The 27,367-nt window shown below is 36.4% G+C and overlaps 1 protein-coding gene across 5 annotated transcripts in view; it reads right to left on the minus strand.

Moving 5' to 3' along the window:
* Positions 1-1,662: 1,662 nt before the first annotated feature.
* MAP4K5 (mitogen-activated protein kinase kinase kinase kinase 5) overlaps positions 1,663-27,367 on the minus strand; it is a 100,029-nt gene continuing 74,324 nt past the window's right edge. For all 5 annotated transcript variants that reach the window (XM_057306456.1, XM_057306453.1, XM_057306454.1 and 2 more), the window contains 13 exons: positions 27,179-27,220; positions 26,219-26,303; positions 22,667-22,746; positions 22,301-22,361; positions 19,265-19,379; positions 18,841-18,899; positions 16,654-16,757; positions 15,860-16,037; positions 12,784-12,852; positions 10,271-10,363; positions 7,410-7,480; positions 5,071-5,126; positions 1,663-3,286 (listed from right to left, as the gene is read on the minus strand). In XM_057306456.1, the coding sequence (XP_057162439.1) occupies positions 3,199-3,286; positions 5,071-5,126; positions 7,410-7,480; positions 10,271-10,363; positions 12,784-12,852; positions 15,860-16,037; positions 16,654-16,757; positions 18,841-18,899; positions 19,265-19,379; positions 22,301-22,361; positions 22,667-22,746; positions 26,219-26,303; positions 27,179-27,220 (1,101 nt within the window). In that variant the 3' untranslated portion in view covers positions 1,663-3,198. The remainder of the gene's footprint in view (positions 3,287-5,070; positions 5,127-7,409; positions 7,481-10,270; positions 10,364-12,783; positions 12,853-15,859; positions 16,038-16,653; positions 16,758-18,840; positions 18,900-19,264; positions 19,380-22,300; positions 22,362-22,666; positions 22,747-26,218; positions 26,304-27,178; positions 27,221-27,367) is intronic.

Below are 27,367 nucleotides of genomic sequence, written 5' to 3' on the forward strand. Positions count from 1 at the left end.
AAGGCTCCAGCCACTGGTCTTCCAGGAGACAACTGTGGGAGCTATCACAACAGCGTCTCAGAAGACCTGGTAGAATCAAGCTGCCGTTGTCTACGGGGCAAGGACTTCAATAATGAACTCTTACATCAACCTTTCCCACTTCTCCATCTCAGTATTGAAAGGCCCTCCTGCCTATTTTCTGGGGTCTCTGAAGTAAAGGAACTTACCCCTGTTCTCTTCTCAGTCCGTCTTAGGAGGAACCTCTCCCTCTTGGCTAGTTGTTTAACTCTTAAGATACTGAGGTGCATCAGGTATTTTATCAGTTCAGTCTTTCTGCCCTGGTCTCTCTAGGGGCTTCTAATACGCTTCAGTTACATCCTCTGTGCCTGGTGGTGTCATCCCTGGATATCCCATCACCATCCTCCAGGGATTTCCTTCATCCCCCTCCCATTTTCTGCATCTTACGTCTTCAGGTATGCCCTGATTTTTATGAGGCCTATCCTCTAGTAGCTTCCTGAGAAAGGCTATAGGGGAGGTAAGGTTTCTTAGAGCTTGTACCACTAAAAATATCTTCATTTTACCCTTAGGTTTGATTCATAGTTTATTTGGGTCCAGAGTCTTAGGTTGGAAATTTCTGAATTTTGAAGGCAATGCTTCCGTTCTTATTCCTTTTTCTTTGGAAACATCGTAGATCTTCTCTTCGACCCCAGTGTCTCTGAAACTTCACGATGATGTGCTTTGGTATAGGTTTTTGTAATCTCCTGTTGCCTCTTCAATCTAGAATCCGCAGTTCTTTAGTACTGGAAAAACTTCTTGAAATACTCCACTGATGTCTTCTTTGTTGTTTCTTTTGAAGAGACTGGATAATGGGCCTCCTGGGTTATTAATCTTCTTTTCTCCCCAGTGTTTCCATTTCCTTTTGTTTTATTTTCTGAGAAACTTCGACTTTTTTTTAATGTTTCAAGTTTTTATTTAAATTCTAGTTAGTTAACATATAGTGTAATACTGTTTTCAGGAGTAGAATTTAGTAATTCATCACTTATATATAACAGCCAGTGCTCATCAAAGAAATTTCTTCAACTTTATATTCTAAACTTCTATTGAATTATTCAGCTATGCTATCACATTATTTTCTAAGAGTTTTTATTTTTTGAAAGCTCCTTTTTTTGTTTGTTTTGTACTCTTGATTCATAGTTGCAACATCTTTCAGAATATATTTTTTTCTTTTGACATCATCTTGGATAGTCTGTTCCCTCTAAGTGCTTTTTTCCCAGAACTGTTTTCTCCCTCTTAGGTGATAGGTTTTCCTCAGATATTTTATAATAAGTCTTGGTTGTTTTATCGTTGTTAATAGCATAGGGCTGTAAGACAAACAGCAAGCTCCGGATGCGTGGAGTGGTGGGCATGTTAACCATGATTTTCATGTCAGGACCTATTTAGGTCTTTCCACTTGAACTGGCCAGACTGCACACAGAAGACTTGGAATATTGTCAGGATGGGAAGGTCTGGCTGCCAGGATTCAGTGAGAGAAGGCGCACATTGGCCTTTGTATCTAGTATGTAAATACTTCCTTTTGAGTACGGTCCCCTGCCATCTAGTGTATCCAGTGTCCTTCAGTTCGGAGGCCCCCTTGAACATACCCAAAATAAACCACCACACACTTACTGAAATCGGATACGTGCATTTTTAAAGAAAATTTACTTTATATTTTATTTGCATAACATTTTATTGTTTGCATAGTGAAAAGAACAGAGTCACAAGACTCATGGTCTGGCTCAACCACCAACTTGCTATGTGAACGGGGTAAATCTCTTAACCTGGCTAAACCCTTATTTCCTCATCTGAAAAATGGAGATGATAATACTATTTTACAGAATTGCTAAAGACTGAATGAGATTGTTACACTGTTTTCACCTCAAGTAACTGCTGAAATAATCTATACTTTGCTATTGCTAACCCCCGTTCATCATCTCAAGGCTAACTGTTCTCAGTGAATGCATTAAGACAACAGGTACCAAATGTGACACTTTAATTTTGAATACTAACAACAGCAAAAGAGAAGCAAACTCAGTAATGGCCCTACCCTTCCTTATTTTTAGAATACTGGTTTTTATAATACTTATTTATACTATCCCATCAGGAATTCAATTTTATTTAAAGATTTTTTTTTTTCTTAAACCTACTCAAACTGAATACCTACATATGTGAAAAAACCAAGATTACACATGTAGCTGCTTTACAGTTTCCCCTCTGGTATAGTAACAGTAAAATACATGTCATGGGCAGTTAAATACATCCCCTCCTACATCAGGGATGATAATATATATGAATATTAATTTATTATGCATGATCCCTAATGTAAAAAAAAAATCACAGGTATATTATACTGCTTGTCAAGAATACATACACATGGTAGTCCCATCTAGACACACACCCCTCTAACAATATTTCAACCACTATCAATATTTTCTGTATGATCCCCTGCAACTATTATCATTGAAAACACAAACTCCCTTTTAAGGCAATTCTGGATGATCCTGTATTATAAAATACTTGTGTTAAGCAAAACTGCATGTATGTATTGAACCCAAACACACTGCCTTTAGCCCCTCAAAATACTACTCTTAAAAGGTAAACACAATTTTTATACATTATAAAAAAATTTAAGCTGCTCTGAAACCCTCCTCTGCTAAAAGTTACATATATCACACCACTCCAGCAAGAGATTAATAAATAAGGATTAAATATTCTATTTTACAAAAACATACAGAATGGCCAATGTAAAAGTGAAAGGCTTATTTGATAATTTTTTTATCAAATTATGTTCATTAAGAAGGAATAAAACATGGTATAAAATAAGAAAACTGTCACTAAATTGATCTCTCTGAAGATAATCACATGAGTTGTTATCTAAAAATATCATGGCACCCTTGTTACAAACATTATTTTTTTAAAAGACTGTGTTTCCTGGAACTAGAGGACTATTTGTCTCGTAGCTTTTATTAAGCAAACTTGATATAACCACCACACAGTGGCAAGAGATAGAACAGCTGTTTCCAGCTACAGAAAATATTGAATTCTACCTTAAAGTACAGATCATTTGAGATATAACCCAAAAAGTTAAAGTAAATCATAGTGTAGTTTGTACTGAACTTAAGATATTTTTGCTTTCAATGGAGTATAGTCATTTTCCTGTCATTTGAGATCAGTTTTTGTTGTTTAGTAACTATTTTCATGTCCAGCCAAGATGTAAAGATTGCTGTGTGCAGTAGGATTTTCTGTTGGCCTACTTTCCAAAACGACAACCCTGCAATTAAACCAAAACAAAAGGCTTATTTAAGAGCAAAAACGGAGACTGCATGCTTCATTCAAATACTAGTATCAAACCAGGAAAGAATATCATTGTTCATATTCTCATAAAGATCACAGGTGCACAGTCCAACTCAGCTTTACACTTTACACCTTAAAAACAAAACTGCATAACTGATACCTATGAATATAAAATACTGAAAACATTTCAGGATAGTCTCATTATCTTACTCCAACTAAAACCAAATCTGCTGACTCATATATGCCAAACAAGAAGTCTAATCAACTGACTCTAGAACAACATGAAAGTTAGGGGTGCTGACCCCCTGCACAGTCAAAAATCCATGTATAACTTTGTTTTTTTAAAGATTTTATTTTTATTTGACAGAGGGAGAGAGCACAAGCAGAGGGAGTGGCAGGCAGAGGAAGAGGGAGAAGCAGACTCCCCACCCAGCAAGGAGCCTGATGTGGGGTTCGATCCTAGGATCCTGGGATCATGACCTGAGCTGAAGGCAGGTGCTTAACGACTGAACCACCCAGGCGCCCCCCCATGTATAACTTTTAACTCCCTGCAAACCTAACTATTAATAGCCTACTGTTGACTGGAAGCCTTACAGATAACATAAACAGTTGATTAACACATATTCTGTATGCTTTATGCATTTAACATACTGGATTCTTACAGTTAAGTAAGCTAGAGAAAAAAAGTTATTTAAAAAACCCTAAGAGGGGCGCCTGGGTGGCACAGCGGTTAAGCGTCTGCCTTCAGCTCAGGGCGTGATCCCAGCGTTATGGGATCGAGCCCCACATCAGGCTCCTCCGCTGGGAGCCTGCTTCTTCCTCTCCCACTCCCCCTGCTTGTGTTCCCTCTCTCGCTGGCTGTCTCTGTCAAATAAGTAAATAAAATCTTAAAAAATAAAATAAAAAACCCTAAGAGAAAATACATTCACAGTACTGTACTGCATTTATTGAAAAAATCTGCATATAGGTGGACCCATGCAGTTCACCTGTGTTGTTCAAGGGCCAATGATACACACTAACAAGAAGGGGGTGAAAGAAGAGCTCAGAGAAGAACACAGGATTCCGAGACACCCATCCAAATAGTGATTCTGTGACCAGCCCGAACTGGAAGACCAGAGGTTTTTTGTCCTTGCCTCAAAACTGATGCCTACAACCGTAGCCAGTTTTGCTGCAGTAACAACTTTTGGTGGGAAAATAGGAAGGGAGGGGTATTCTCTTAGTTGTACAGGCAGACAATATAGACTCTGGAGAACAAAGCTCCTAAGCTGTTTCCTACGATGACACAGTCTGGAATTTGTCTTTCACTTTGACCACAGAGACCACATAATTCCTTCTACTTTAGACTGACTTCAAAAACGGAGTCGAATGTTTTCTGATACAAAATGATACAAAAACGTCAGGAGGTGCATATTCTTTTGGGTTTATGTAGTGATAGTTAATAGAAGATAACAAACCAGGAAGAACTGATGAAAATGAAGGGACCTGAAATATGTCATGGTACTAGGGACAGAAACACCTGTATTAACACACTTTGTCTTGGCTGACTATATCTCTAGAATCATGATCCTTGCACTGGTGAAAAGATTGCTTAATCGAATAATTAAATTCTTCCTCTCTGTCTCAATAAAGATACAAGGAAATTTCTCTAAGTTGCTGAGCCTTCTAAGAATCTTGTTTGAAAGAGTTACAGGGTAATAATATAATTAAGAACACAACTACTGAACTCCTTTGGTGATGAAATTAAAACAACCAAACTATTACCTGTCTGATCCCAACAAGCGGAAAACTCTTGTTTCATCTGAAATCTCCTGGGTAACCTATGAAAAGAAAATACCTATAGTCATACCTTTGTCCCCATATTATTTAAATCATAATTTAAAAACCACTTAGACAGAGCAATTATTAAACATATGGATAATTTTTGATAGGCTCAATTCCTCAAGTGAAATAAATTTTAGTAAGTTTTCTTTGACTGCCTTATTAGTAAGAAATAAACCAACATTTATGGAATATCTGGTATTGGTCAGGTACCTTCCTTAGGAGAACTCTTTGTGATGTATAATTCCCATATTATTGAAAGAAAAAAAAAACCATTAAGGCTCAGAGAAGTTGAGTAACTGGCTTAAGATTATATAACTGGTAGACCCAGGATTTGAATACGGATTTGCTGAACTGCAGAGCCCCCACTCTTTCCATCAGTGCAGATGCTTATGGTGGCACCCCACTGCCCACCTGAGTTCTACAGAGCTGGCTGTGTCTTACTTCAGTGCATCGATGGTTCCCACAGCTATCGAAAGTACACAAACTCACGGGCAGGTGCTACTCCGAAGTGTGGGGAGTTTATACCCTGGGACTAACCCTTAATCAAAAGAGACAGCAGTTGGTGTGTAAATGCACCAGCCTCCCCACCTTCAAATGGGTCTATGTTGAAGTGTTCTCTATATCCTTCCTCAGCGGTCCCTTTAGGGTTAAGCCCTGGAGCCCATAGTGGGAACCAGTTTACTAATATACTCTTTACTGGGGTTTTTTGCCTTTCTCCATCTTATATTCCTCACTCTATCACTTGTTTTCTGGCATCTACTCCCAATAAACTAACCGCACTTGATTCCTTGTCTTAGGCTAAGGTCAGCTTTTGGAGGAGTCCAAACTACAACAGTGTGGATCTAAATAAGTATAGAAATACTCTGTTATCAATGAATTTGCAGTGTAGCCAGGGGGACAGAATTCATAACCTTGAAGCGGGAAATTAATGAGGTGCTATACTACATGGAGCTGATTTTCAGAGTGTTAAGTTTCAGAAATGTTCCAATCATTGTGGTTGAATGGTTGAGTATTACTTTATGAATATCACAGCTGGGCCCAAATGAAGGATGAGAACACAAAAAGAAAGGTAAGCAAGATGAGTTAAAAATAGGAAATAGAACTTGTGATATAGTGAGCAACAGGTGTTTTCTATAGATTTCTAACCACAGGAGTGACACGACACACTGAGAAAAGCATCTAAGAACAATTAGTTTTATGGCAGTAAGACTGCAGGTTTCATTAAATGCAGGGACCTGGTGACATTTAGTGACATGAGCAACTAGATAAACGGACACATCCAAAGATAGCTGATTTATGCTATTTTCTCTTGGAAGCATTCTAACTCCATATTCATGTAAGAGTACAAATAATCAGTCACATATAAATAAGAGCATGGATAAAACTAAAGATAATTCAAATAGAAGACTTCCAGTTTTAAAATAAGTCCAAAAATGTGTGAGACAATGGTGTAAAGGAATTACACAGGTACACTTATGAGTAGGAAATGTCTATGTTAGTATCATCTTAACTATTAGGATTCCTCTCTCCAGGCAGGATTCCAAGTCCCTCTCCTGCATGAAATGTAGCCTTATTATCTCAATTAAAAGTGATTTTTGAAGACCCTCCCTTCAAATCTAGACTCTGCCGTTTACCTAGCCACTTAACTCTGGGCAAGATACTTAACCACTCTGTGCCTATAAAAAATAGGAATATGAATAGTACCTAACCCTACTGGATTGTTAGCTTTAAATAAGCGAATACTTGTAAAGTGCCTGGAACACAGATGGTCTAAGGGTTTGATATTATTTATAACCATACTTCATTACGCCTTACAGTGCTATAATAATAGAGTCTTGCATGTTGTTGGTACTCAATAATTATTTACTAAATGAGTTAATTTTCTTAGATTTTTCCTTAGTCCTGTGAACTAATACATATTAACTTAGAATTTTAAATATAATATTAAAAAAGAAGCTATACATTTATAGATTATGGAAGAGACTTATCAAATTTAGAGAAGTTTAGCAACCTTGGCAACCACATTTACAAATTACAAATTAGAGAACTAAATTATACAAACTCATGTTTGACAATTCCTCGTGGCCTCTGAGAATCATACAATGAATACAAAATAAAATTATCTGAAGGGAAGATACTGGCAATTCTGCTCTACTGGTTCATAGCATTAAAGGAACTACACAGAGTACCGTGGGTTCAGAAAGAAAATGCATAAAATGAATGCTGCAACATTTAAAATCTTTTGTGGGAATCATGGGAGGTAATGTGAGAAGCCTTACCTCATCTGATTTGAAGCTTTTACCCTGCATTCCATGTTTCCAGAAAGCCAACACGCTATCTTGAAGGCATACTAAAAAAGATTAGAGAGAACAGAAACTAAAATAAAGCACAGAGTAATTCATTATACATTTTCCTTCACTGTTTTAAATAAATACTAATGTAAAACTCTCCAAGTGCTTGGTGCAAAATTCCACTGTCTAGACCATCAGTTCCCAACATTTTTGTGGCTAAGGCATGCCTAAGCTCAAATAATTTATTGAGGCAGAGTCATGAAAGTTTTCAAAGATATATATAACAGGAATTCATTTAAACATGGGCTAACTTCTTCTGAGCTGGATATCAACATATTAATTTCTCTTTCCTATGCTTTTGTCTTAGATGAATAAAAAAATAAAACACACATAATTGGTATTTTGGATCAAAAACACGGTTATTTAAATACTGTCATATATTTACAAGTAGCTATTAAGGAAGCATCTTTTATGTATATTTACATTTCCCTACTACAAATTTTATTTTAAAACCTAAACCTGTCTTACAATCCAAAATGCAACCACACACTGAATATTTATGATCTGTGGGCCTATTCTTATTCAGAGGGGCTCCCAGTTATAGCACTCACTGCTGCAGCCTTCAGCACCCCCACTCCCACCCACCTCAGGCCTCTGGAGCCCTCTGGGCCTCTCTGCCCTGGACTTGAAGGCCTCACTGTCCACATGAGGGCTCACCGCCAAGCTTGCTCACCTTCCCAATGGCTCTGGATTCCGGAGTGACCATGACCCCAAAGTGTGGCCACCACATGACAGGCCACAGCCCCTCCTGCTCCCTATCCATTTCCCATGGTCCCCTGGTGTGGCCTGAAGGTCTTGGAGGGAAACCTGTTCTTGTTGTGCCTTGTCCATCTCTATCCTCTGCTTGGTTTCAAGCAACAGGCCTGGGCCCACTGAGGCACCCTTAGAAATAGAGTGGGCAGGCCACACAATTGTGGGGGAGGAGAGCAGGGCCTCTGGGCCCTTCCTGGCAGAGGGCTGCAGTCGTTAAAGTGCAGTCAGTGAGGAAGAGAGCCCATCTGATTTTGGGGGGTTAGCCACATGTCCTACACAGTAAGGTAAAGGGAGAAAGTGACTGAAGCCTTTCGTTTCTTACTAGAATACTGACTGTAAAAAGTTAGATTAAGAATGTTCTGGGAATGTAAGTTAGCTCAGTAAAAATAAAGTATTTCACAGTAACAAATCCCACATTTCACTAACTGTGACAAATAAAAAGACTCAGCTACTGGTTTTATTTTTAAAAGGTGATTTAAAGGGACTCTTTTTTTTACCCAGGAGGATCCCTGTAATTATTTCCAAGTTCATCAGCAAGAAGAGATGGTAGCTTAAGAAGAACAAACTTCTGTGTAACAATTAAAATTCCCTAAAAAATGTGAAACATATGAAAAAATTTAGGTACCAGTATGTTTCCGTTAAAATGAAAAGGAACTAAAGATCTATATGTCAGAATCCCTACTGAAAATATTAAATCTTGGAAACTGGTATGCAATAATCCAGCACATAAAGGAGTAAAAGAAGAAACTAGTTTCAAAATCCCTTTTGTCCAGCCATCTACAGAATGTTTAGGGTTCCTGCTTCAATAAATTAAATTTCCCAATTGCAAGCAAATTACTTTTATGTAAAACGTTTACATAGAGGGATGAATGTACTTCACGAAAGGGCAAAATTCCAGTTAAGAAACCATTAAAATATTTAATAGATGAAACAAACTTTCTAAATGATGAGAAACACATTTTTTAAAGAATATACATTTAATTATGAAATACATATATTTTTTATGGCCCAAATAAAAATTGCCGACTTTAACTATTTTTGACTTATAGTAGAGTCATATCATATATTGTTCAAAATGTTTCCAGTTATGGTATTTTTTTCATAAGTTCTGTCATCCCTGGGAAAATATTTACTGACATATAACCAATGAAGATACAAACAACAATAAAATATAATTTGTATCATAAAACCAATGAGTATTACACAGAGTAAAATACTCACTGACAGGAAAGCAAATTAAAATGGCATATTAGTTTCCAAGTCCTACGGGAAACCAGTTATTTATATATAAATGGACCGACACGCAATAACCATCAACACACCAACCGGAACATTACATGGCAAAGATTTAAAGCATATCTAACACCATTAATCACATCACACAAATACCTTCATGATTTGGAAAAAAACTGCGAGTACATAATTCACTTCATGCAGCAAAGGGAACAATGAACAGAAATTTAAAAAATGGTTTCAAGTTTTAAATACCCAGGAAACAACAGAAGATTTATTAAGGTCTAGAACTGCGCTGTCCAATATGATACAGCAACTGGCCACACGTGGCTATTAACATTAAAATTACATTAAAATTTAAAATTTAAAAAATTAAAATGTAGCACTAGCAATGTTTCAAGAACTTAACAGGTGTGGTTAATGAGTACTATATTTAAGAGCACACAGGACATTTCCACATCACTGAAACTTCTAGACAGTGCTGGTCTAGACAACGCTAAGTATGGAATGAACAAAAAATCAAGTATTCTAAACACATTATTAAAAAACAGAGGCTTAGGCAAAATAGGTGAAGGGGATGAAGAGGTACAAACTTCCAGTTATAAAACAAATAAGTCACAGGGATGTAATGTACAGTATAGGGAAGACAGTCACCATCACTGTAGTAACTTTGTATTTGACTGACGGTAACCACACTTACTGTGGGATCATTTCATAATACATAGAAATATCAAATGACTATGTCATACACTTTAAACAAGATATCATATGTCAATTATACTTAAAAAAAAAAGCAGACTTACCTACAGATTCAATGCGAAAATCAAAACTTAGCTCAGAGGCCAGTTTCTTACTTGATTTTAGTTTTCCTTGTAGATTTACAATTTTTACAAATTCTTTAAAAAAGAAAAAGCAAGTCAAAAGTGGAAATGCAAATCTGCTAAAATAAATATAACTTGATATGTGCATTTTATATGGATACAGAACAAATATTCTTAATAAAGTTCGACTATTACGATTCAAGTCTGCCCACTGAAAAACTGTCATTAGTATGTGTCAAACTATCTGTTTTATAAGATATAAAAGTGCCTTCTTTAGTAAATACAGCAATTCCACTGCTATTTTTTCCTTTCCTTTTTTTTTCTCTTTAGGATATGCTGAACACTTACATTCTCATTTTTTAAAAAGCATGATGTTTCAAAGTAGCAACCTTAGTGCCCAATTAGCAACTGGAGTTGATTTTTTCCCTTACAAATTATATAACACATGATAAGTAATATTTGTAGTAATTCATAACTTTAGTACATGAATAATATTGCATAGTGGTACACAGGGGCAACAAGCAGTACTTCTCAAGGGTCGTAAGTTCTTATAAGTAGACTCTGGGATGGTGAGTATACACAAATCTATTTTTCATCTATTTGTTTTAAATTTAACCTTCTTTACCTCTGACTTGGAAGACACCTTCTCTCTGCATTATCTACCTGTCTACCATGATGTGTGATTATAGGCCTATCTCTACTGCTGCTTACTAACACTGATTTATACTGTATGGTTGACAACACATTTTTATTTTTTTATTTATTTTATTTTATTTTATTTTATTTTTTTATTTTAAGATTTTTTATTTATTTATTCGACAGAGATAGAGACAGCCAGCAAGAGAGGGAACACAAGCAGGGGGAGTGGGAGAGGAAGAAGCAGGTTCATAGCGGAGGAGCCTGATGTGGGGCTTGATCCCACAACGCCGGGATCACGCCCTGAGCCGCAGGCAGACACCCAACCGCTGTGCCACCCAGGTGCCCCGACAACACATTTTTAAAGTCTTATTCTGCTCCCCTAAAAAAACCCGAAAAGCTCAAGAAAGTCATCTTTCCTTTTACCTTGAATAATTATGAAATGGAGGGCCCAGCTAATCAAACGTTTTTTTCCTAAGGCATATTTATTTATTTATTTAAATTTTATTTATTTATTCATGAGACAGAGAGAGAGAGAGAGAGAGAGAGAGAGAGAGACTGGCAGAGGCAGAGGGAGAAGCAGTTTCCCTGCGGGCTCTGCAGGGAGCCCCATGTGGGACTCAATCCCAGGACCCGAGATCATGACCTGAGTCGAAGGCAGACACGTAACTGACTGTGCCACTCAGAGCCCCTAATCAAAGGCTTTTAACATATTTTGATAAAATACATAAGTCAACAAAATGAAAACTAAGCACAATTTATTTTCCTTAGATGACTCAGAAGGTTTTTAGGGATTTCAATATTAAAGGTTCAACAATATTAATATTAAATTCTGATTATTTGCTTAATCAGTACTAAACTTCCTACTTGTTTGGATAAAAAAGAATTTATCGAATTCACTTAAAGTTTACAGAATAACACTCCAATCTTACCAGTATTCAAAGAATCAAAAGTACTTAAAAAAAAGGATGATGGGTGAATGAAACAATTTGGATTTTGGTTTACTTCTCTATAGTACTGATGATCTTTACGATTCTATAAGGCAAATCCACTAGGGAACTCTTTAGAGAATAGAAATTAGGACAAAAATACAGGCAAGTTCAGTAAGTAGAACAATTTTTAAAATTACCCCAAACACCTATGGGCAGGTCCAGTAATTTAAAAATATTGGAATGGATCAAACATAGCAATGGCTGCCAAGTTTCAAGTATAATTTTAAGTGTGGGTGAATTTCACCCTGCATGATTTACCGCATAAAAATAAGGTAGGTTTTAAGAACCAGATTTCTTTGAAAATTGAAATAATTCCTGTTGTTGAAGATTTTTCTGCTTCTCCACTGCTTATAGTACAACATACTTCTATCAGTAACACCTCTCCCTGCATCAGAAGAATCATGACTAGCAGGTGAAGGTGTCAAATCTGTTCGTACATTAGACTCTCACTTCTACATGATTCCAAAAGTTCATGTTACATGACAAAGTGGCCACACTAGTATAAAAGTGGCCATACTAGTATAATCTTCTATTTTTTCCATTAATTACAGTGCGGTAGGAAAAAAACTCTCAGTTTCATACAGAATTTTATACAGAAGTTTTATACAAAATTTTACCCCAGGGTTATGGCAAGCTGTCTTAATATGTTTCCAAGTAGGTCAAACAAAATAAAGAAAAAGTCACAGAGAATAGTATTAACAAACAGATCAATTAATTACTATAACCGTAGCCAATTTATCAATAAAAATAAGCCACTTTTAAGGAGAAAAGTGAAAATCTTGAATTATAGTTTAACAGAATTAATTCCACAAAAAGATCTGTTATATCAAGTGGTATATTCAGAATAAACTTTAAAATAGTACTTACTATCTAAACACACTAAAACAGTATCTCTCTCCAACTGTGTTACGTGAATGGAATCCAACTGTTGGCTACCTTGGAAGGGGAAAAAAAAAAAACAGGGTTACCGTTATAAGACATGCTTTAAAAACCAGAGCTTAGAAAAGAAACACAAATTCTAAAATTTTTCTGTCATTTTAAACTAGTCTTTGAAATTTAACACAGATATTGTATTTTGTATTATGTTATCTTTCAAAAAATGTATGTAGGTCAACTTAGAACAGACCTAAGTCCTAAGCATAGATAAATGAGCAGAGAAAAACTCAACTCTGCATTTAATTTATAGAACTTTGCATTTCGTTATAGAAACGTGAGTTACAAACTTAAAATGAAGCCAAGGGTAAATATGGGGAAGAGAGTAAATGCATGCTATACAACCATTAGATTTTGCTGTGTATTTTACACGAGCCAATGGGAGGATGGAAGCAAGATCAGTTAGGTGAATCACAGCATCTGAGATAAAAATAAGCCAGTAATTCAGAGAAAGCAAAAAAGATTAATGAAATTATATATGATCAGAGAGAAACTTTCCTGGTGTTGGTGTATGTGTGTGTGTGTATAAGTGGGACTTCCTTTATTAAGAGGCCACAGAGTAATATAATGGACAATACTGTCAACATCTTTGAAGGAAGCAACTTTCATAACTTTGCTGATATTCACAGGGTTGCTCTGCTAACAGATGTGATGACATTTTTGTAAAACATTTTGGTAAAACAATTCATTTTAGGCACTCAGTTTGCTTGAATGGTCTAGCAAGCACTGAGCAGGGGGAGGGGCAGAGGGAGAGGGAGAAGCAGACTCCCTGCTGAGCAGGGAGCCCAACGTGGGGCTCCATCCCAGGACCCTGAGATCACGACCTGAGCTGAAGGCAGACACCCAACCGACTGAGCACCCAGGCGCCCCTAGAACAGTCATTTTTAATTACATCTCTTTGGGAAGCCCTTCCCTTAGAAACTGCACATTTGAACATAAACACAGTTTTATATAATACTGTGGGGCTTGTGGACCTTTCAAAAAGCCCATACTAAGTGAAGCATTTAGACCTATAGAACTGATAAACCACTGGTCCCTCAGGCAACACTGCAAAATATAGTTTTTCTCAGTAAATCTATATACATTCATTTATTCAACAAATATTTACTGAGTGCTGATAATATGCTAAGCATCACCCTTGGAGATAAAGATACTGCAATAATAAATCACACTAAGACTGAAAGAGTCTTGGAATAGGAGTTCATTTTAACTGTTACAACTGTTGCCAACCGAAGGTCTGACCTCAATAATGAACACAGATGGGGGCTGGATTAACAATCATTTGCAAAAATGGAGAAGCCTAATAAGGACAACCTCTGCTTGAGGGTGATTTGAATGATTACCCTTAGGCAGAGCCCTGGCCCTCTTCAGAAAGTAATTTTGGGTCTGCCTTAATTTACCCTACACAGTGTTAAAAGTGGGTAGAACAGTACCCTCAGGCATTAAAAAACAAAGCAACGACAACAACAACAAAACCCTCAAAGCCCTCTACCACAAATTCACAAGAGGACTAACTAGATGTGTACCCTTGACCAATGCAACCTCTTAATATATCGTACAGAAGAAGCTGGTTGCAAGTACAGGGAACTGTATGAAGTGTCTTGCTCTATACTACTATTATATACTAACCAGTAAAAAAAAAAAAAATTGGGGCTATCTGCCAAAAATGATCTTGGTTTTTAAATAAACCAATCTATAACTCTTCTCTGTGGCAGTAACTACATAACAGACACACGTTTTTGTTTGGGCTGTTTATATTTCATGATAATAAAACAATGTCATTTGCATCTTTCTGTTAGTTATACAGGAGGTGGTGTTCTAACGCAACCAAAAGCGTTTAAACAATAAATTAGGAAGAAAGGTGGAGTGTACATGGGATTGGGAGGGTACAGAATACAATCTTATTTTACTGGAAATTATGACTTGTCCATAAAGAGAGTGGTCGCACAGTCCGCTGCATGCTGGAACTGGCTTGTACTGGATTGCTGAGTTCTCAGGAATTTTGTGAGCCACATGACATCAGGTTGGTACTCTGAAATATTCCCTTGGTGGGAGTATTTATACCACAGAAACTGACAGCGGCTACAAGCTAGGCTTCTCTGCACCCCAACTGCCTGTATCAGAACACCACTGGTTCGTGTCGATTCTTATTCTCAAAGTGACATCGGTGTGGTTCTACATTAATTTCAATAGCTGGGTCATATACAGAGTTCTTGTAATTTAGCCTATAAATGAGCAAAAGGTATTTAATAAGAACTATCAAACTTAATGCTTGTAACAAATTTCTTCACAAGGTACTAAACAAATAAAACAGTGGTAAGTAATGAACTAGTTCTGACTGAAGCTTGCTTGACCTCCTATGTAAAAAAAGACTTGCTATAGAGTCACAAATGATCAAATAATATACTAGCACAACAAACAGTAAAAGATCCCCTTCATCTCACTTATTACATAGATTTTTAAAAATTCTTCATTTGTTCCAATTTTAAAGTTTAAGAATACACTTCCCAACCTTTTCAGGACTTTCAATGAGACACATTTGGTAAAATCCTAGGCTAACGAACCATTCTTACAAAGCACAAGAGCTATTTCCCAGTATCTTTAAATGGTAACGCTTGGAGGTCACACACGAGAAGCTTCTAGTAAAGTCTGAAGCACTTGAACCTAATGATTCTAGGAGGTGTGTGTGTGGGGAGGAAACTGATAGGAAAGAGGTAAATTTCTTTGCCTGAGAAGCTGATAAAACTTGAAAAATATCTTTAAAAATTTAACTATTTAGGAAGTTCAAAAAGTTAACTGATAACAACTAAGACCTTCATATGTCGGGAACATTAAAATTTTTCTTGGTAAAATAATTTGTGTCGATTGCCTCAGGCAGAGAGACAGTAACAACATGCCCGCGCTCCTCTGCCTCAACCTGGGAGATGGTGTGGATCACGCTAATTGAGCTTATTCTGCTTCCTTTATATGCAAAAGCACAGTATTTGAACACAAGGTGAAAGACACTTACCTGCACCAATTTCTGTAAACCATGAAGATGCAGAGTTCAGATTGATTGTCTCAAACTGAACAACCTGATTCGATTCGGTGCCTTTGCTGATAGCTACACACACCATGGGGTATTCCTGCTCTGGTATTACCAGCATTTCAAAAACATTCAGAGGACTTGGCAAAGGAAAATCAAAGTGCTGCAAAAAATAAACAACAGAAATATAATTTAGAAACCATCTCACCATTCATAATGTTGAATAAAGCCAACACCAAGGCTTTCGTTTTCTCCTTGATTGATCTCCTTCTAAAAAAGGACTACCTCTAAAATGATCATGATAAGGTTGAGTTTTCTATAAAAATATGTTTCAGAGAATTGGCCAGATTCATCTTAATGGCTGTGCTGCTTCTGTAAGTTTATTAACATAAGTTAAAGAGGAAACCTTCACAAGAATACAAAAACCCCTAAACCAAGAAAACACCCATAAATAATTATTAATGTGTGGACCCTAGATAATAGCACTGAGATCATACTAATTTTAAACATTTAATTTTTATTTTATTTTTTAGAGAGGGAGAGAGGAGGGGGGAGATGGATGCGCAAGAGAGAGAGAGAATCTTAAGTAGGCTCTATGCTCAGCACGGAGCCCAACATGGGGCTCGATCTCATGACCCTGAGATCGTGACCTGAGCTGAAATCAAGAGCCAGATACTCAACGGACTGAGCCACCAAGGCACCCGAGATCATATAATTTTAGCTTCAGTTATACACTAGTGTTTTCTAAGGAAGAAAACTGTAAACAAAGTAATATATACCTTTATCAACATGAATTTCTGCATTGGCTCATACCACTGAAGTAAAACAATTCCAGACTGTAAAGCTCCACAGAGGTATTTATGTCCTGTGTAAGGGTTTCTGACTGGAAAGAAACAAAGCAAAACCGACACAACCAAAACAATGAATACCTTGATATGAAAACATAATTAGTTTAGTTCATTAAAGCAACATCTAAGTTATGCTCATCTAAGAGCTAACTCACTTTCCTTACAAAGGCAGTGCCGATGCATGGGAAAAACAATGAAATGTGGCTTGCCATGATACCACAATATGGACGGAAGAAGAAACTATCAGAAGTGATTATTTAGCTGATAAAGAAAAAGGATTGTTTCTGTTCACGAAGATGATAAGAGTAAGAAAAATGATGTCTTTTCTTTTGGCTTTGTTAGCCTTTCCTTTTCACTTTCTTAATTTTAAATTATATACAATTACTTCTAAACATCTTTAATAGAGTAGGTTGTTAAGCATAAGAACCTTCTACAAGGGACAGTATTTTAAGCACTAAAACACCTAAACTAGTATGCAACCTAAAGAGTGGTTTTTTAAGTAAATTGACTTAAACAGAAAGCTAGGAAGCAACTGAAATCTATGATTTCATTTTTGGTATAGTTTACTTAGGCAAGATGAAAATAACTATTTTACATTTTACTAAAGATGTAACTTTCTTGACTCAAATCTACAAAAACTCATAATTGGTCTTTCCTTCTCCCCAACTTGACTCCCATCAACAATTATGTATACTGATTATTAATAAGAGTAGTTATTTCCAAATAAGCTGTATCTTAATATATGTATGAGTTTATATCTTAGATTGTAAGCTTCTAGACCTCTCTTGAGTCATAGATCTTGGGAATCTGATAACAGATATGGACCTGATTCTCCCTAGAAAAATGTTAATGAAATTTGTTTATAACTAAGAAAGTCCTATGGAACTATGCAGCATGAACATCAAGGAATAAGCTCACTGCTTCAATAAACAGAATTAAACAGGACGTTAAGATCCCAGGATCTGAAGTCATGGACTGGGTCTGATCCCAGGTTCTGTTTCTTTCTAGCAACATAACAAATATCATGGGGTTGTTTGAGGTTTAAAAGAGGTAAAGTAATTATATAGTAAAAAGTTTAACCTTGCTCCAAAAGAAGTCTGGCCTCTGTCCCCTCTTTTGGGAGGTAATCTCTAAGCCTCAGGAATGTCACGTTTGGTAGGAGTGTCTTTGTTTGCCTGGGGCCTTGGGTCACTGAATAGTCCAGCAACAGGATTTAGAGTGGGGGCCTGCAACACTGGACATTCTTAGGGGAAGGACAGTCATGCCAAAAAGACCAACAATATGATTTGGGGCTTTGGGTCATGCAGTATCAAATGACCTTCAGAGGGACTGGATATTGAGGTCAGCCGTGGGAACAATCACGCCTCTGTGACAGAGCCCTAATAAAAACTCCTCAGTATCGAGGCTGGAGTATGGCCCCTGGATGGCAATGCTCCATGTGTATCATCACACATCACTGCCAGAAAAGTAACACTGTCCATTACTCCATGGGGAGAGGACAACAGAAGCTCTATGTTTGGTGCTACTCCTAGACTCTGCCTTATGCCCGTCTTCTCTTGGCTGATTTTAATTTTTATCCCTTCCCTGTAATAGATCGTAACTATGAGTAGAACCACTTTCAGTGAGTTCTGAGTCCTTCTAGAGAATTTTTTAACATGAGTGCGGTTTTGGAAGTCCCTCAAACTTGCAATTGGTGTCAGAAGTGAGGGTGGTCTTGCGTGGACTGTTCCCTCTAACTTCAAAGTTAGCTAACCCCCTATAATAATGTTCGTACAGCACTAAGCAGTAATGGTTACATAAATGCAAGTGGTAAATAAATGGTGAGTAATAAATGGTAATCTAGGGTATTAGCAGAGATACAGCCTCAGGGAAATACGGTTTAAAACCTCTAGGAACCCTATGCTCTGAGAAGGCATTAGGTCTATTATCTCCGCAAGCATTTTTATGCCATGTCCTGCCACACAGTCTTGTGCTTCAGTGGCCTCTTAACTACTTATTGAAAACAAATATAAAGCCCACCTTCCTTCCTATTTGATACTATACGACTCTCCATAGTGTTAAAGAATTGTACAAATGCTAAAAGCTCTAATCATCTAGGGAGAAGTAGCATTTACTCACCTATGCAACATTTGTGGCAGCCTTTTGTATCAGGAATCTTTGTTGTTAAAGCGAACTTTCTGCAACATAGGACAACATAGGACAATATAAACGTACTCTACCGCAGCGGCTCCCAGACAATGATTTGCGGACTGGCTGCACCAGAGCCAGCCAAGGAGCTTTACACAACCAATCAGAGACTCTGACCCCCAAAACTACCTGGTTCTCTAGGACTGAGACAGGGCCTGGGATTCTGTAGGTGGTTCTCCTGGACAGTCAGCTAAGGAAACACCGATCTTTTGAATTGTATATGAAGTGCACTTTAGTGTAAACTACCTTTGAGAATTAAAACAAAGGAAGTTTCTTAGTGGGCAAGGAAAACTGGCTATTTTAAAAACAGATACTAATGGCCCCTCACTCCCAACAGAATTAAAATATTTTGTACCTTGGTAGTATGCGGTCTGGAAACCTATGAGTTTGAATATGGGCAGCTAATCCTGGTTTTTTGGCTTGTTCAAACAAAGCTATCAGGTTATGAGAGTAGAGTTGAAAGGTTTTTCCTATAAAAGAGAAACATGTTACTTTTATTGGAATCTTTTACAGCAGAAAAACAAGAATTTTCAAGCAAAAGAAAACATAATTACCTTCTAAAATAAGGAATCCAGAAATGTTCAGAGTCAAGTAAAATAGAAAGACATACAAAAAAACAAAAAACAAAAACCCAGTTAATACATTTGGAAAGATAACAGAGGTTTAAGAAGGTAGATAATTCTGTTTCCTAACACATGAATTATGTATATTTTGACGAACAGCTGCTCTGGGCAGAATATATATAACCCTTAATGAAGCCAACACAGAAGGAAAAAGCTATTAAACATTGTTGTACAAGGGACTGAGTTATAATGATGTGCATGTGAATATTTTAGTGTAACACGGGAAATTCTGTAAAATTGTGTTACACTATCTCTCTGGGATAGACCTATTTATCAAGAATTTATCAAATTACCTTGGCCTAAATTGTGAATGAAGTCTTAAATATAACAACAGATTATAATACTAAGAAGAGCAAAGCAAACGGATATTAAATGCCATAATACCAGGATAACGGGGCTACAATTTCCATATAATCAAAACCACAGGTGTTACACAGGGGGAGATAAGGGAAACATCTATTGAGTCCTTAATACACGGTGTGGTACTATAACAACAAACAAGTATTCATCATTACACTATCAGAAAACATAAATATACAGCTGACCCTTGAACATGAGTTTGAAATCTGTGGGTCTATCGCTTCTCGGCCTTTTGGCTAAGATCAAGTGTGAACGCTGTGGGTCTACTCATATGTGAACCTTTTTAAAATAAGTACAGTACAGTACTGTTAATGTATTTTCTCTTCCTTATGATTTTCTTAATAACATTCTTTTCTCTAGCTTACTTTATTGTAAGAATACAGTATATAATACATATAAAATATAAAAATGTGGCAATCACCTGTTTACGGTATTGATAAGGCTTCCAGTCAACAGCAGGCTATTAGTACTTCAGTTTTTGGGAGTTGTAAATTACAGGGATTTTCAAGTGCTCCGGGGGTCAGCAATCCTAACCTCTGCATTACTCAAGTGTCAGCTGTCTATGATATAGTTTTATGATACAATATTGAGTCTTATCCTCAACAAAATTCCCTGTATCTTCTTAGAATGCAAACATTCTACCTAACACCATACCACAGCCTTCTTCTCTCCATTCCCCGGACGTTAGGGAGCCAGGCAGCTAAACACACGTGGATACGTATGTGTGCACGTCCACACTAATGCAGACCCTTAGGCAGAATAATGTTTTCTCCTGCTGAGCTCTGCTACTTAACTGCATTCAGTTTTATGGGTCATTTTAACTGGAATATGGAAATAACTAATTTATAGGCTAACTTTTCCCTGTTTTCCTAGAGGTATTTTATAAATACATGAAATGTATTCTATGTGGTTTTTAAGCTTATATCCAAAGGCAGTTATGAGCAGGGATAAAAACAGTTAAGAGAGTAAGAGGAAAGTGATTTTATATGTATGCATATCAGAATTGTTAAACAGAATTGGGTTTATTTTTATAATAGTATATATTAATATTTTGGTAAACCAAGTAAAAAAACTGGGGGAAGCATAATTAAAATCAAAGTGATTAAGTACTTTTTCAAGGACCCCAGCTTTTTAGAAGTCATTTATGCATAATCAAATAATATGTTCTTTTTGTAAACACTGTCAACAGCTCAAATATACAAATTTCTGAAGAATCTCTATTAGGCAATGGTTAGTGGAAGAGTTCAAGTTATACACACATACTTAAAATTATGAAAATGACATTTCTTAAATTAGGCCACAATTCGTAATAATCCACCTATCAGTAAGGCTGTGTATGCGCACTGATGCTTTAAAGCATAAATAGCTGAAAGGTACACTTAATGCCAAAAAGCCTGACACAGTACCATAAATAAGAGCTCGGATATAATACTCACATATAAAGAAGAGTTGAAAAAAGTTTAAGAAATACTAAAATAATTATTCCAAGTAGAGAGAGGGGTGAATGCTATTTTGATAGTGATAGCACTAGGGTTATTAAGAGACAGAAATAATGCACGCCCTTACACTCTAGTATCAGAATGAAAGTGAGCAGCAAACCTGTAGGCAGTCACTCACATCTAAAATGTAAGAAAATAGGTTTTGGTAGGTACGGATTGGGGAAAAAAAAAAAGCCCAAAATACCACCTACCCTGCCCCCCAACACCAACCAAAAAAAAAAAAAAAAAACCCCCACAAAAATCACAATTAGAAGAGGCTGCTCTGGAATACACTTGTTTATAAGAGTTTAAAACATATGTCCAAAATGGCTATAGCACCTGGTCCATAATACGAATGTTATCAGCAAACACCTGTGTAAGCTCTCACCGTGGAAGCTAAGTGCTCGCTGTCATCTCATCTAATCTTCGTGGCAGCCTCATGAGGCTGGTATTGTTACCATCATCCTCATTTTACAATTAAGGAAACTGAGGCTGAGAGAGGGTGACTTGTTCAAGATCACAGAGAAAGGAAGCAGCTGCGTCCTCTGGTACTCTCCCTTCAACTGTTAATTGTCAATGGAAGGCGAACGGTGCTAGGGTAGTCGGCAGGGGAGGGGTCTGAGCGGAAGGGGCTGGCCTCAGGTGACAATCACTGTGATATTCCTCAGGTGTTCAGCTCCTGGGCGAGTTTGGGAAGTGCTACCTTAACTAAACACAGGTCCTTTCTCAAGGTTTCTTTCCATTCTAAGTTGGTAGAAAACATCCGCAAGTCTCAAAGTTACTATACTATAGTTACCCAAAGTAACAACATTTAAAAATACTGTGTATTAAAATTACATTTCTTTTGTGTCAACTATAACTTCAACTAAAAAAACCTGTATTTCTCTGCTTGTCTATGGTTTACTTTTATTATTTTTGTTATATACATACCTGATAATGACATTAAAGTATTATTGATAACATAGAGCCAAGTACATTTCCGAGGAAATAACTATAAAGAGAAAAAGATAATTAAAATTCTCCGATTTTCATTCCCTTATGCTTTAACGTCCAAATTCCAACAGTCTGAAATAGTATAAAAATCACTGTTTTCTAACTTTTAGTAAATTACCAAAACCTTAGAGTAAAAAAAAAAAAAACTTGTAACATGAACATGTAAAAAGTACAATTTCACCTCCTTAAATATTTAAATCATAAAAATTAAAACTGAGGCCCATAAAAATTTATTTAAAATTAAAAGATTTATTTTATTCAATATACCCAAACTAATTTCTCGAGTTAAAACTCCTAAATTACCTGTTCCATCGTTGCCTCATGTAGCTCATTGAGATTCAATGTGTAAATACCATCTTCAGTTCCAAAAATAATGTACTGATCTAAAATAGTTGAAATAAATCATGAGAATTTGCTATCATTTTCTGAAATAATTCACTAAAATGGCTTTATACTTTAATGGTCTTTTTTTTTAAGATTTTATTTATTTATTTAGAGTGTGCAAGTGGGAAGAGGGGCAGAGGGAAAAGAAGAATCTCCAGCAGACTTCACACTGAGCACAGAGCCCGATGATGGGCTCGATCCCATGACCCTGAGATCATGCCCTGAGCCAAAATCAAGAGTTAGACACTTAACAGACTGAGCCACCCAGGCGCCCCTTTATAATGGTGCTGAGAATTAGATAGCCACCCGCCCAGCCAAAGAACAATTATTTTCTAAAATTCATGCCATCTTCTTTACCTCTTTCTCCAATTCCGATCTCATTTTTTTTTTATTTTTTATTTGACAGAGAGAGGGACAGCCAGCAAGAGAGGGAACACAAGCAGGGGGAGTGGGAGAGGAAGAAGCAGGCTCCCAATGCAGGGCTCAACCCCAGGCGCCCCCCATCTCATTTTTTAAAAGCAGATTTATTCTCTGTTACTCATTCACTCTGGCTTTATCTTTTTATTTTGTTATATTTTATTTATTTGTCAGAGAGAGAGAAAGAAAGAGCACAAGCAGGGGGAGTGGCCAGCAGAGGGAGAAGCAGGCTCCCTGCTGAGCAAGGAGTCCAATGCGGGACTCATCCCAGGATGCTGGGATCATGACCTGGGCCTAAAGCAGCCACTTAACCGACTGAGACACCCAGGCCTCGACTGGCTTTATCTTACTTAACTTATATAATCCTTCCTTTCAACATAATTATTATGTCTTAAGATTTTTCATCACAGCTATATATTTTTGCCTCATATCTCAAATACTCTTAGAAGAAGGAAACTATAAATTAAAATGAAATTATAAATCATGACACACCAGAAACGATGAGCACACCTAGTGTCCAGATCTTGGTTCCTAAATATTACCTTCCACTAAAAAGAACCAGGGCTGCTTGGAAAAGGCTGATTCCAATTCTGGGGCAAGGAAAGTGTAAGATGTGCCTAGAAATCTTGCTGTGCCAGAAAGTAAGGAAGTGATCAAATGTTAAATAGAACATACGAACTCCCACTGCTCAAAAATTCTGGGACAATTTAAGTGCTAAAATGAATCACAATAGTAGATCATATCTCACTGAATAAAAAAAATAATTCCTAAGTTCAAACTAATACAGGTACATAAATAAATGGGAAAGAAGGGAAACTGTCCATAGATCTCAATGGATTGTCAGTGGACTATCAATTAATGCTAAAACCAGTTGGTCAAGGTCTAACGAACAACAGGGTATTTATATAGCCTCAATGTATTCCATACTACTTATTAATCAGCTTAGGAAAGTAATTATTTAATTAATTAGAAACAGAAAAATAGTAACTTGACAGTGGAGAAAGCTAGTGAATACCACCTTAACCAGCTGGCCAATGTTAATATCACTGGTATTTGGATAAGCTCATAGAATGTGCCTTCTGATAAAACGCGCTGAGAAGAGCACAGTAACACTTCTTTCATATTGCCACCAAAAATTCATTACCTGATCTCAGCGTGAGGACTCATCAGACAAACCCAAATTAAGGGACATTCTACAAAATAAATAGCTTCAAAAATGTCAAGATCTAGAGAGAGAAAGGAAGGTTGAGCAACTGTGCCAGACTAGAGGAGACTAAAGAGATGTGGTAGCTAAATGAAACATGTGGTCTTGCATTGGATATTGTTGGACTGGGTAAAAAAGGAAGCGGGAGACAAAAAAGAATATTATTGAAACAATTTCAATATGGACTGTAATGTCAATTATAATTCAATTAAAAAAATACATAAATATGGACTGTGGACTACATCAATGATAAATTTCCTAATCTTCACAATTGTACCATGGCTTTGTGAGAGACAATTCTCATTCCTAGGAATTACAAAATGAAGCATAGGGAAGCACTCCCAAGTAATTCAGAAAAAAATGCACACATAGGTAGATAATGGAAACAACTGATGATTCTGAGTATAGAGGAGTTTCTTGCACTATTTTTCTAAGTTTTCTGTAAGTCTGAAATTATATCAAAATAAAAAGTTACAAACACAAAAAAGACCCATTTCCTTAGTGATAAAAATATTTTTTTCTTTGCATGGTGCACTGGGTGTTATACACAACTAATGAATCATCGAGCCTTACATCGAAAACCGGGGATGTACTGTATGGTGACTAACATAATATAATAAAAAATCATTATTAAAATAAAAAAAAAATATTTTTTTCTCTGTTATACTATCTAATAGTAGCATTTAAAACAGATAATTACATAACTTGTCTTTATTACCGTGTTAAAGCGGAAAGAAACATTTCCTGAACACCCTTTACCGCCTAACCTCTGTTTGCTAATTGCTGGACACTCAGGTAGGTAGGCTTCTTCTTTCCTTGCAACAAGGTGAGAATTAAGAGTACTTATGTTAGGGGCACCTGGATGGCTCAGTCAGTTAAGCGTCTGCCTTCAGCTCAAGTCATGATCTCAGGGGCCTGGGATGGAGCCCCACGTCCAGCTCCATGCTCAGCCTGCACGAAGATTCTCTCTCCTCTCCATCTGACCCTCACCCCACTCACTTTCTCTTTCTCTCTCAGATAAATAAATCTTAAAAAAAAGAGTACTTATGTTATAAACGATCACACTGAGAACCAAAGGTTTTAAGTATCTTTCCACAGTCATATAATAATGACAGAGCAGGAATTCAAACTCAGATCTGTTTGATGCCAAATTTTTACCTCTATTAGGATTTCTCACTTTAAAAATACACAGTATAAATTTTTAAAAATAAAGTTTGTTATTTTGCTATCATTTCAAATTTACAGAAAAGTTTTAAGAGTACAAAGAATTCCTGAATGTCTCCTCCTTCACACAGATTCCACCAATATTAACATTTACTACTTTTGCTTTATCCTTTTTTCACTCTCCATATACACATTTTTTTGTTTCCCGAACTATTAAAATTACAAACACAATATCGCTTTATTCCTATTTCACTGTCCATCTCTTAAAAAAAAAAAAGGTCTTACATAACCACAGTACAATGATCAAAATCAGGAAATTATTATTAATTATTTAGTTATATAATTAATTGGACATTATTAATTATTGGATTATTGGAATAATTTGAATTATTAATTAATTAACCAATTCTCCTAGTATTGTCCTTTTATAGAACAGAAAATTCCTAATTATGGTTGTAATCACTTGGGATGACTATTTGGTCTACTTTAATCAGAACATTTCCTGTATACTCTAAATTCTAATACCTTAAACCAAAACTCTTTTATTTATTTAGATTGTTACAGGTACCTGCCCTAGTCTGTGAAGTCATATTTTTAAAGTAAACAACCTCAGTTCACGGACCATAAAGATCCTCTCCATAACAAATATTTTATTAGAGATGTACATAAAAGTTCAGAAATTTTACCTTTTGTATCAGGATGTATCCAGGATGTTGCACAATTAATTTTCAAAGGGCAGCCATCAAAAACTTTGGAAAAACATGCTCCCATCTTATTTACAAAGAAAGAAATATTGACTTATTTAATTAGATAATTTTATGTAGTCTTAGAAAATAGCTAAGATTATTACAAAATGCTAAACTGACTCTTATTGCATGTTTATGGTCTCATTACAAAACAAAATTCCTATTTTGGTATCATTTAACTCCTTCTACCAAGACAGTCTCCTATTCTTCCTTTGTGTAATCTGCTATTTCAGGGCAAAAATATCAAATTCATCAAAACATCTACAATATGTCAGTGATACATTTTAGGAATTTTAAGTCACCACTTATCTTTAGGACTAACATTTAAGAATGTGAAACAATGGATGATATTTCTGCTCAATATCATAGGGACTGTAATTGCAGTGTAACTCCGTAATAGTGAAATAGACAAAAAGACTAATATTTACATTACATATTAGACTTACTGAATAAGAAGGTATAATTTATAAAGCATCCCATTCATACAATTGGCTGAACCACCTTGAAGAGCCACAGAACAAGCATTAACATAAGCTTCCCTGTTCCTTTTCATTGCGTATAGTTCAATATGAAAAAGGCTTCGGGGTAGAGAGATATTTAACTCACATTATGAAGAGAACATAGTACTATTATCACATTAAAGTTAAACTGGCCTTTGAAAGCTAATCTGAGAACCCAAATGCCATATTTACAAAAGGTGAAACTCTCCAAATTCTAACCAAGTCACTCAAGTTAGGGTACGTGATTTGATCCATGGTATATCAAAATACATTTAATGCCTTTGTATTTTGTGACTCCTTCCTTTCAATAGCTCAAGATACTTGACAGCAAATAAAAAATCTGCAGCTGCATCGAAAGAGATGGAAATTGGCAAGTGGTTTACATAGAAATATTCCTTACCAGCACTTTTGGGGTGGGTGGAAGGCCATTGATGGCTGGTTTCTGTGGGAAAAATAATTTTTAATGCCATAAGATCTCTTAAGCCTTAAAAAAACCCTATACATTTGGAATTTCAGTTATTCAAATTCTTGACTTAAACAGACTTTGCCCCCCTGCCCACCAAAACAGACACGGCACTGCCTCTTATAT

Source organism: Ursus arctos, unplaced genomic scaffold, assembly GCF_023065955.2.
Source record: "Ursus arctos isolate Adak ecotype North America unplaced genomic scaffold, UrsArc2.0 scaffold_37, whole genome shotgun sequence".
Lineage (NCBI taxonomy): Eukaryota > Metazoa > Chordata > Mammalia > Carnivora > Ursidae > Ursus > Ursus arctos.